General features: G+C 39.7%; 1 protein-coding gene across 5 annotated transcripts in view; it reads right to left on the bottom strand.

The window, feature by feature from the left end:
• The window catches only part of APBA1 (amyloid beta precursor protein binding family A member 1), a 79,329-nt gene that overhangs the window by 28,365 nt on the left and 38,684 nt on the right, over nucleotides 1-12,280 (bottom strand). For all 5 annotated transcript variants that reach the window (XM_017807347.1, XM_017807345.1, XM_017807349.1 and 2 more), the window contains one exon: nucleotides 9,722-10,926. In XM_017807347.1, the coding sequence (XP_017662836.1) occupies nucleotides 9,722-10,873 (1,152 nt within the window). In that variant the 5' untranslated portion in view covers nucleotides 10,874-10,926. The remainder of the gene's footprint in view (nucleotides 1-9,721; nucleotides 10,927-12,280) is intronic.

Below are 12,280 nucleotides of genomic sequence, written 5' to 3'. Positions count from 1 at the left end.
TACCATTGTAATCAAGGATTGTGATTCCTCATTCTAGATACACTGCAAACTTGGAAGATATTCCACAGTTCATGCTATGATCTCAGTAATATACATGCTCTTTAGATCAAATTTCCTCATTTTTCTCTTTTCACCGAAAACAATTCAGTGAAGCAACTGTCTATGTGATCTGCCAGCAAGTATCTTGATAAAGGGAAAGAATGCTTTGGGAAATGATATTCTAATCATAGACAATTCCTAATGAATGCTAGTGACACTAAAAAGCTGTAGCAAGGTATCTATAGTACATAGCAGGGGGCCCTGGTATGGGGGTATATGACACAGGAACAGAGTATGGAATCAATGAAGGTGACCAAAATGAAAGAGTACAAAGCTTTAACCCAGCAAGCATTTTTAGAGGCAGATTTTAAGGACATACCTGCAAAACATGTCTGTGCAAGCCAAAATGTGAATCTTCAAAGGAAATTTTGCATTTAGCTATGCAAGCTGGATGTTTAGCCCAACAGCCCTGGCATTCTACACTCTCCTTTGACACAAGGAGACCATGGCCCTAGCTTTGTTAACTCAGCAGTTCATCACAGATGGCAAAACAGTCAGCTGCTATTCTTCTCTTTTCATAAGCAATTACATGGCATGGCTTTTCTCTAAGCCAATGAGTCATACCAGAAAAGGGCTACATTTCCAGTGTTCTGAGCTGGCAGCAGCTCCAATCTAGGAGTGCCCTTGTGCTCTGCATCCACTCCAGCTGCAACATTGCATTCCATAAAACAGTGTACAAAATTAAAAAAAACCCCACCAAAACCAAACAACCAAAAACTCAAACCACTAAGTTTCTCTTAGATATGGAACAAAACAAGAAAACTAAACTCCCTTCTCCTCTTTCTCTCTACACTCATTGCTCTAAAACATCCATCTCAGATAATAACTAGGTACTAAAATTATAGTTAACTAACAAAGGCTTCCAAAGAGTTAAGATGCAATTCCTTACACATATGTCTCCTAGGTAGAAGAGCAGTCCCTGCATCTCCCTGTATTTTGAATTACAACTGTAAGGCAAAAGGAGATGCAGCTGTGAAACCATCCCTGACCAGATACAGCTGTGAAATGGTCCCTAGAATGCTGGGATTTGCTTGTGCCATCAGACTGAAGAACTGCTCACTGTACCTTGAGCATTCAAGCAGGGTCTTGAATGAAATACAGGCTCATTTGGCTTGCTGTGCAATTACTCGAGTTAACAGTGCAACAATGGCAGAAATAGCAATTCTATTTACATACGGAAGTGTCTTCATAACACTCACATTCTTAATAGTTATGCAGTATTTTCGTGTTAGGATTAAATATAAAAGGCTCACAATACTATCAATTCAATAATGACATCCAGATATTGTAGGATTGAGCTTTAAACAGTAGAAAAAGAAACCAAGTTAAGCACCAAATGTTTCCACACACAAAAAATATCTTTAGAAGGCCTGAAAGCTCTGATATTTATACACTGAAGGAAAACAATTAATTATTTAAACCAGACATTTGGCATTAAAAAACTTTGCACCATTCAAAATGTACTAACAGTTACTTCAGTAGCACTACAAATACTTTTACTCTGCTATTTTCATTTACAAAGTATCAGAACTAAGCAACCATCAAAATTATCACAGGCTTTCTGTAGGCTCTGTTTCAATGTCTGCTCAAATACTTCTGAGGGGAAAAAAAGAAAACCAAAACCAACCAAACAAAAAACCCCCCCTCAAAACAAACAAAAAAACCCCAAAATCAAAACCAACCAACCAACCAGTACTCCCCAAACTACAAAACCGAAATATCAAACATCCTACAAAGTTTGCTACATGACATGACATGAGAGCTATCATGTCCAGAAACACTTGTAGAAAAAAGTTAAGACTTGGAAGAACAAACACTCATCTTCAACATCAAAATGCATTTTTAAAGATACCATATATAACATACAAAGAAAGAATGCAGTCACAGCAATAACAAGTAATATTTTGATAGATCGTAGTGGATAGACAACTTGCACAGCTGCTCTAAATAAAGTATAAAATAAAAACTTAGTGACTGCTCTGTTGTCATTAGCAAAACAAGTTTTGGAAGCGTAACAAAAATGTCAGAACAAACACAGTAAGCTCACGTGAAGCATGCTGTTATTGGGTACAGAATTCCATCAGTGGAATTAGAATTTTTTTTTCTTAAGTGCATCAATAAAAAAGTGCTAGTTACCCCATTCTTCCTCTTCAGTATCTACTTACATTTTTCTTATGATATTCAATCTGGTACATCCAAAAATTCTCCATCTCAATTTTGGTGTTGTTTGACTCTAACTAATGTGCAAGCCAGTCCACCTGAGAAACCTTCCTTGCTACTGTGCAGAGAGATTTAGTAACAGAACTTGTAAAAGGAGAGGATTGTGTTACATCTAGCTTATCCAGGTCAATTCAGCTGTTTACTACATAGCTCATGAACACATATGTAACTGACGCTGAAGCATCTCTAAATACAAGCACTTGCTCTTGCTTTATAAAAGCAGTGATGTTTTACATGCTTTTAGCAGCAGATCACCTGAAAAGAGTATAACTTTTGGGTCACATAATCACACACAAGGCTGGGACAGAGGGGATGAAAACATAGAATCATAGAGTCATAGAATATTTTCTCTTGGAAGGGACCTTAAGATCATCTAGGTTCTACTGCCCCTAGATCAGCTTGCTCAAAGCCCTGTCCAATGCTTGAACACTTCCAGGGATGCAGCATCCACAGCTGCTCTGGGCAAACTGTGCCAGTGCCTCATCACTCTCACAGTAAATAACTTTTTCCTTATATTTAATCTAAATCTACTCTCTGACAATTTGAAGCCATTCCCCTTGTCTATCACTGCATGCCCTTGTAAAACATCCCTCTCCCAGCCCTCAGTACTCTTTAGGTACTGAGAAGCTGCAGTAAGGTCTCCCCAGAGTCTTCTCTTCTCCACTCCAACTCTCTCAGGCTGTGTTCATGGAAGTGCTCCGGCCCTCTGATCATCTCCATGGCCTCCCTCTAAACTCACTCCAGCAGGTCCACATCCTCCTTATGTCACGGTTCCCAGAACTGGAATCAGTACTCCAGGTGGGGTCTCATAAGAGCGGAATAGAGAGGCAAAATCACTTCCCTCGACCTGCTGGCCACACTGCTTTTGATGCAGCCGAGGATATCGTTGGCTTTCTGGGCTTCAAACGCAGCTTATGTTCAATCTTTCACTCCCCAGTATCCTCAAGTCCTTTTCTGAAGGGCAGCCCTCAATGAGTTTTTTCTCCCAGTTTGTATTTGTGTTTGGGATTGCCCCAACCCAGGTGTAGGACCTTGAATCTGGCTTTATTGAACTTCACGAGGTTCTCACAGATCCCCTTCTCAGGCCTGTCCAGGTCCCTCTGGATGGCATCCCTTCCCTTTCTTCAGCAAAATTCACTGAAGGTACAAAACCAGAGATTTTCATCTAAGCAGTGACTCTGTACCTCTGTCAAAGTCTTTGAAGAAAAATTCCTACCTGTTACTGTTATATTACTGTCTCAAATACAAAATAAAAATACAGCTAGGACACGTAGAAGTTTAGATCTGACACAGAAAAGTTCAAGGGAGCAAACTATAAACATAACCAACAATAAATGTAACTGAGCCTCTTAGGGCAAGATAGCCCTTTATTCTGCCCATTTCAAAGAATCTCTTGGCCACATGAGTCAGTAGCAGTAACCATGCAGTACCCCAGTCACACTTTTTGAGCTGGTAACTTCTCTTTGAATAAAATCTTAGGCTGTATGGACTCTGATTGTCCATCAGGTCACATATACACGCTTTGTAGGTAAGGTCTGTCCAGCACCATGCATGCTGGATGGAAGACTGGCAGCACAGCAGGGCTCCTGGCAGCTAGTTGAGCGCTGGATGTTTCTCTTCTCTTGAGTATGGACCTCCTTAGCTGTACTTCCACTTGAACTTCCAGTAACAATGCAGTTTTATGCATCAGTTTGAAAAAAATCAGTGTAGATCTCTCCTGTGTTTTCAAAAGTGTGGTTCTAGTTTTCAACAGCACAGAAAAACCTTTGAAATTACTTTCATCTTTCATTAATTAAAAAAACCTAAAACCCAAAAAAATATTTAAGAGGTTATGTATCCAGTACTCAGTGTAATTTAAAAGCCTGTAACTCATCTGGGAGTGTTTGTCCTCAAGCAGACTAATTGATAAATTTAAGCTTTCTTCTGTGTAACTGATGAATAAAACTCTCTTGTATTGGTTTGGTTTTTAATGACTTTTGGTTTCAGGCTCTTGAAACTTTTTTTCCATGTAAACTTAAATCTGTGGCCTCATGTAGATGACAGAAAGGTGACCTGTAGTCTGTGTGCTCAATCAACAGTCTCAAAAGGTCTGCTCAGAAAAAAACCCAAACAACATACTATCACTATAAGCTCATCTTTACTTCATTCTTTCCCTTCTCTTTTTCCCCCCTCTTAGTTCATCTATTACTGAAGCGTGCTTAATTATTTAGAAAACTTCTCTATGGCCTTTTTAATAATACATTACTCCTGCTGTGGAAAAAGTGAAGCAAATTCATCTCCATGCAAACGCTTCACTTCTGGAGTCATAAGAACTGAGAAAATCCAACAATTGAGAACTCAAAGGTTGAAATAAAATATATGTAACCAAAAACAACAGAGAAGCAAAACAATGCAGCTCAGTTCTGTTCTATCTGGAAGGCTTGTCTTTAGTTCTAAGTTTCTACTTCACAAATCTAAACCACCCATGTATGTGGTTTTACTTTATATTAGGGTTTATTCTTTATATTAGGGTTTATTCTATCATCATACCACCTCCAGTGTCTGCAAAGGAACAGAGACTGTGAACACCAGTGACCAGGGCTTTGCAAAACTGAAGTCTTGGCATGCAGAACAAACCATGCCCTGCAGGTCAGCAAAACTCGGCTTTCAGATCTACAGCCTCACAGAAAACAGACCTCAGAAAAAGGTCATGGTGTCTTGTTCTTATATGCCCTCCAAACCACTGTTTCCTCCTGATTATGGCAGAAGTGAAGAAGGCAGCCTGCTTCTATTCTCTTTAAATCACAGCCCAAAAAATTCTACTCGAGTTTTTGTACCTTTCAGTGCTTTTCTTATCAGGTCTCTGTACTTCTGTAACTAAGCAAGCTGCTCTTCTCAAAGCCCTACAACATTTGAAAGTCCCTTCTTAAGACCTGCCATGTAGTTTAAATACCAGAATATTTCATTGCATTTTGAATTATCTGCTATGCAAAACTACACTCTTTTCCACTTGAAAATGTTTCATCCTCAAGTCCAGATCATGCATTGCATGTCTTCTATTTAAAGCTTTAAAACCCACAATTTCTGTGCTTGGCTAGGTGCATTCACTGCAAGTTTCCAGTGGAGAATCTGACAGGTAAGAATGATGAGCAAGAGCTGCCTCGATGAGATATGGGCCTTCCCTTCCAATGAGGTAACTGTGTGCATCTAGAAGAACATATTTTCCTGAAGGATCTCCTGCTTCACTGTTCTTGGGCACATGCATACCACAAACTCCATAGCTCCAGCTACAAACTTTATTCACTGTGGTGTAAAGGCTAAGAGAATTGGGATTGTTTAGCCTGGAAAAGAGAAGGCTTCAGGGTGACCTAATTGCAGCTTTCCAGTACCTGAAGGGAACCTAAAAAAAAAACCTGCAGAGGCGTACAAGAGTAAGTAGCGACAGGAAAAGGGGGAATTGCTTGAAACTGAAAGAGGACAGGTCTAGAACACGTATTAGGAAGAAATTATTTCCTGTGAGGGTGGTGAGACACTGAAACAGGTTGCCCAGAGAAGCTGTGAATACCCCATCCCCAGAAGTGTTCAAGGTCAGGCTGGATGTGGCTCTGAGCAACCTAGTCTAGTGGAAGGTGTCCCTGCCCATAGCAGGAGGCTTGGAACAAAATCTTTAAGGTCCCTTCCAACCCAAGCCATTCTATGATTCCATGATTCTATGTGTGAACAAAATCCCCCCCATTTCACACTCAGAAAACACAACCTAACTGTATTTCCATGGTCTTTTCCATTACAGGTCAGTTTCCTGATGTCACACTTCTTGCAGCTCTAACTGCCACTGTATTTGAAAAAGAGATCCTTGTGAGGCCATATCCAAGTGATGGTCTGCTTTGGTTTAAAAAGTTTCTGATAAACAGACTTGAGAAAGATATGTCAGTTGTACACATCTCATATGTGTGGCAAACATTAAAAACCCCTCTTACTGCCTTTATTCAAAAGACACTGAGGATTTTTCAGCTTTTATCAAATACAAATCTCCCTTCCCACAAGCTAGATGTCCAGACCATCTCTTATTCAAGAGAAAGCACACGTCACTAAACCAGGGTGCACAAGGCACATGGCAGCTATTACTCTAGATTGTTAAATATTTAACAGGTAGCTCTGTACACCATTTATTTATTCACAGAAGCCAGCTCCCTGTCTCCTGCATCACAAGACTACCAGAGTTTATTACAACAGAATAATCCATGGGCTGTGAGAAATTTTCTTCTTCATGTATCTACCAAGCATTTCTTTTGAGGAGAAATACATAGGAATGACTCATATTCCTGGTAGGTTACCTGTGAATAAACCTGAAATCAGGACATCTTAAGTGCAAATGGATAGAGTGATCTGTATCTTTCTTACCATCACAGTCATTGCATGTCTTTCCTAACAGTCCCAAACTATACCCAGCTGCAGGTTAGCAGAATATTTCTGGGTTGTTAGCTTCTCAAAATAGTCTCTGGACACTTCCAATTGGTATTTTACCAAGCATTCTGCTGTGAATGTATCACTCAAATGCTCAGCACTGGGAAGTAAAAGTCACTTTCTTGCAAAAAAAGGCAAAAGTAGTTGTATCTAATGAGTCTCAACTGAAATTTTCTGACTCCATGGCTTCATTGGTCTCCAGTGGAGAGCTCCTAGCTAAATAAAAAGTGACTGCTATTTGGATCTAAAGAGGTCTTATCAGTTTCAGCATCATACAATTAAGAACACAAAAGTATTACAAATATTTTCAAGTAAGTTCTATCTTAAAAGGAAAATTGTTTTGCTAAAAAATATAAGGACAATTTTCAAAGTAGACCTGCAAAATAACTGAAGGTAATAAAAACATCCAATTTGCATTATTTATCTGCAGCTCCTTGATATTTCTGAGGTAAGAAAATAGTGTCTGTTTAAAGATAAAAACAGTCTTACTTCAAGGTCAGTGTTACAAATCAGAAAGAAAAACATCTTTGGCATATCTGGTTGGCATAAACTAATTGGCCTCAGCTCCTGTCCTCTTTTTTCTCAAGAGAGACAGAAATAAAATTTATGATTAGATGAATGGGCTTCACTATATTTTTATTACAATTGACCACTCATGGTCACTTAGTCAAGACAGCCTGTTTTTGCCTGATTTACAGCTACGCAATTCTACAAATGCTTTGTTAAAGAAAGCAGACTGTTCCTGAGTTGCCAACTGAATTAAAGAATCCAGTAAAGCAAATCCATACCTCACCTTCAGCAAAAAACAAAATTCCTACACAGACCCAAGTCCCTTCTACGTCTTTCCCTCAATCTGCTATAAATCTTCTAAACTGTTTGCCTAATTCACTTCCTCGCTCCAAGAACACAGATTGTCTGTACATCTACAACCATCATTTATCTTTTCAGTGAGCTATATCGTCATTATAGATCACTGTTTTGATTGCAGCCAGTCCTGAAAATCTAAGTAAAGTTCTTATCTGACTTGCTGTGGAAAATATCAAACAAGAAATTAACTTTTGGTGCAAAATGGGAACCCCTGTGTACTTCAATATCTAATCTGTGCAGAGACCAACAGAAACACCTGTTTTGTCACTGTATCAGCATACCAGGCTGAGTCACGTCAGCATATCTTAGAACAGTTAAATTCTGCAAAATGCAGACAGATTTTGTAGAGCAGCTGAAGCACCTTCAGGAAGGCCTTGATGCTCTCAGGATCCTCAGCCTAATGTCACAGAGACCATCACTGTACTCGGTGTTACCATCAATCAGGAAGCAATAGGAAGTTCTTCGATCCTCCAAGCAAAGACAACACTTACAAATATAGACAATATGGTAAACAAAATGTATAGCAAAAAGTAATGTGATTGATTTGAAAAAGGGGAGAAAAAGAATTACAGCTTTTGGAATTTTTTTAATAAGTCAAAAATAATTGTGTCCCATAAAGAATAATCTGAGAAGAATTCTTTAGCCCTCATATGACTGCTAATCAACTCTGTAACAGACATAATTTTTAAAATATTAGTAGAAATAACTTTTGCAATATAGGTTTGGTTTTGTAGGTTTTGTTTGTTTGTTTGTTTGTTTTGTTGTTTTTGGGGTTTTGTGTGTGTGTGTGTGTTTTTGGTTTTTTTTGATGTTCAATAAAACTACTAAGAATCAGGAAAACAATTCAAACCTACTTATCACTGTGTTTCCAAAAAAAATTAAATCTAGATGCTATGTCTCAATGAGTTTGCATGTTTTTTCAGCAACTCAAACACCATGCTCCAAAAATCTCTTCCCATTTGTAGAATACTAGTCTTCATAATTTTGAAGGCAGATAAAGAAACCAGAAGCCTGTCATAGAAATACTGGGTATGTGATATTTTTTCACCATCTGAATTCCCTTTGCAATGGCTGAGGTGTTTTAAATAGTTCTGATGCATTCTTAAAGCTACAATAATTCAGTTTAAAACACCAAACAACACATAAAAAGTTCTATTTTTGGTGTTCTTCTCAAAAAAAAACAAGGTCAAAAAACCATTCCACAGCAGTAAAGAGGATAGAGCAAATGTTTGCAGTGCATTTACCCTTTAAGTAATAGCCTAGGAATACATAATAGACTATTTTCAGTCCGTAAATGTAGCCCACCAGCTCTTTTCATATTAGGCATAAATTTAATGCAGTTAGCAGTTGGTTTTGAGTTTATTTTATTAAAATTGCAGAAAATTCATAAAACTTGGAGTACATATTTTCTTACAGACAGCTGGAACCACAATTTGGGAAACAATTCTGATCCAAGTTAATCCTCATGCCAAAAGTACAGGATTTCAGAAGTGCTGATGCTATAAATCCAAATGATGGCCTTTGATGCTCAGGTTGCTGGAGAGTGAATACATTTTACAGTGATAAAGTAATATATTGAGGTTCATAACCTATTTCTAGAGCCTGCAAGTGGACATGCAACTTTTCTGGAATATAACTCTGAGCTACAATACCACCATACAGAATATTAATAGATTTCTGACAGAATTGTTGGGATTATGTGACAGAAGATGAAACTTAAAAACCTAGAGTTAACAAAAACACACAAGGATAGATAATAGAAAAGAAAGTGTTTGGTAGCTATTCTAAAATACCCCATGGCAGCAAAAAATGTAACAGCACTTGTTTCAAAAAATACAAGTAAAGAGCTCCGTGTAACAAATCCAGTATACCTGGGGTCAGCAGTGTTTAATAAAGAAAGATTTGGCTACCAGATAATGCATGTGGTTATTTCTCTCGTGCTCTCTAGAGTACAAATTTAAAACAAAGCACCACATACTTTCTCAAGAATGAGACACAGAACAACACATGCACCCTTCTTCACTGTCGTGCATGTCACAATTAAAGGAACGAGGCATACACAATCTGAGAGCCAAAAGCTTTGTATACTCACATCTCCATCTAGTGGTCTCTGGTCGTCAGAATCCCTGGATGGACTGATGTCCTGCCGCATCACCCAGATAGGCTCCTTAGGTTCATCAGGGGTATAAGGAGAACGGATGGTCCTTGTCTTCACTTCCTCAATAGCCTCTTTAATATCCTTGATGGCCAGTGAAATTGCATCTCTCTTTTCCTTGCTGTACCTCTGTACAGATTCTCCTGAGCTGGATGTAACTCGAGAACCAGATGTGAGCTGGCCATTACTTTCATGCCCACCACTGACAAGAGCCTGACCATGCTCCAAACTCTGCTCTGACTCTGGCATGTCTTCAGCTGCCTTGTCTAAGCTCTGGGAGCTCATGCTCTGCTTCACCTCTGCTACAATCTGATCAATGTCCTCCTCCTGTTCATAGCTATCCATTCTTGGGTAGGGTGCGAATTCTGCTTCCTTTTCAGGGCTGTCAGACTCTCCATCCGACCGCTCATCGTAGTGGTGAAGGCGGGCACCAAGTGCCTCCTTACGGTAATTGTCGGCTTCCTCCCTTTCCCGCTCATACTGTTGGATCCCCTCCCTAACATCAAGGTCTGGTGTATCTCCTATTTCCTCATATACATGCTCCTGCAGTCCATAGTCAGCGTAAGCCTCAGCATACTGCTCATCCTCTCCTCGGTGGAAGAGACGATGTGTGTAGACATAACCTGAGTAGGCCGCATTCATGGCTTCCTCGTGCTCAATGGAATGGAAGTGTAAGTGATTGGGCAATGTTCGGTTATGAATGGCCTCGCCATGCTCAGCCTCAGCGTTCTCCGTGTACTCCTCAGACTCCGGCCTGTACTGAACCGCATACGCGCTCTCATCCTCATTCTCCTGCACCCTCTCTGTGTCGTAACTGTCTTCCACTGTGGCTATCACATCCCCTTCTGCAGTATCCGTGTGATTGTGGAAACCACTCTCCGTGCTGGCTGACCGAGCTAACATCCCTTCCTGCTCCTGCCCAGACAGGCCCGCTTGGATGCTGTTTGTATGCCTTGGGTAGTGAGTCACATACCTCTGCTCCTCTTCCACTTCTGAGTGCTCCAAATCAGCCTCCACTGACTCATTCACTGCTCCATTCGCTGGCTCTTCACTGATCTCCCCCTCAGGTGGTCCAACCAAATGGTTCATGGCAAGTTCTGTAGGGTAGGTCACTTACTCTACTGACATTTTGTCTATCACAGCTGGAAAGAAACAAACAAAAAAAATACCTCTGACATTACTCTTAAAAAAACCCTGGAATCAATAAGCAGAAGCAACAAAGGCACCCTTCCTTCCCCATAAGACAAACATTTGACTTGGTCAGCTCTGCAGTAAGACAACAGCCAGCACAACAGTATTATCTCCCATGCAAATACCTCCAACAGCAGCAACCAGAAACAATACTCCTAGGGACTGAACTTCTCACTTCTGTGGACAAATTCCTGGTGGAAGAATCATTTCCAAGCAACTCTTGGCAGTGGCGTTTCAATGATGCTGGCAGGTGTATATGAGAAAAGCTAACTTTTGCCAGGAGCTCCACCATGGCAGAGATACAACAGAAGTATTTCACCTTTGCTCCAGCACTCTCCCTGTAGCTCACTAACTCAGAGCAAAGGAAAGAGGTTGTAATGTAAAACAACAGATTTAGTCCTGTCACAGGAGCCTGCAATTGCTCAGATACAGGACAGCTATGCATTTGACAATTCTTCAGTGTCTTGGCATCTTAGCTAAGATACCTGAGCTAATCACCCTCTGCACTTTTGAAAAATCAATAGAAATGAAAGTGCGCTCTCAGGTTATCTGCAGCACCTGTTTCTTCTTGCGAGAGAAGCACATGACAACTAGACAGAACACAGCTATCTGTGGAATCTATACATAATCAGTTAAAATGGTTTTTTTCCTAAAACATGGAGAACACTTTACTAATATTCATAATCATGACACATTGAGACTAGTGAGGCATCTTAGCTTTGCTGACTTCAAGTAAAAAAGATTTCAAGATATAAAATTACCAGAGAGGTCTGCCAATAAGAATAAATATGCAAGGCACAGAAACAGGTTAACTGTAAGAATACAAATTAGCTTCTACAAGTTTCACAGGGCAAGCAGGCCGATCTAGCTCTTAAAGTTTCATTTTTATGTAACGTCTTCAGCTATTTTGAACCTTGCCCTATGTTTTTAAAATGCAGTGTCATGAAAAGGACACACTACATGGTTTTAAGTTCGCGAACCAAACCACATATCCATAAGTAAAATACAGCTCTAGCCTGTGACTTATTGCTAAGTACTAAAGAAAAGGTACCTATTGGAAGACTTCTAACTTGAAGGATCCATAAAAGCATGTGTCAATTACCAACTAAAAAAATTAATGTGAATGTGAAATAGAACTTGGATCAAATCTAGTAAACAGAGGCAGGGAGGCTCAGGTGGCACTTTGCTGACTAAATGAGCTCTGTGCAGAAGAGCTAGTGGGAATAACTTCCTGTGATGAGAAAGCAAAAGTAATTTCAGTTGCCCTCTATTAGAAAAGTTGAGAGGTATGCAAGGCTAGGTGTG

The sequence above is a fragment of the Lepidothrix coronata genome, unplaced genomic scaffold (assembly GCF_001604755.1).
Source record: "Lepidothrix coronata isolate B3197 unplaced genomic scaffold, Lepidothrix_coronata-1.0 Scaffold18, whole genome shotgun sequence".
Classification (NCBI taxonomy): Eukaryota; Metazoa; Chordata; class Aves; order Passeriformes; family Pipridae; genus Lepidothrix; species Lepidothrix coronata.
The sequence above is the reverse complement of the archived record's forward strand: the minus strand, read 5'-3'. Positions and strand labels throughout refer to the sequence as shown.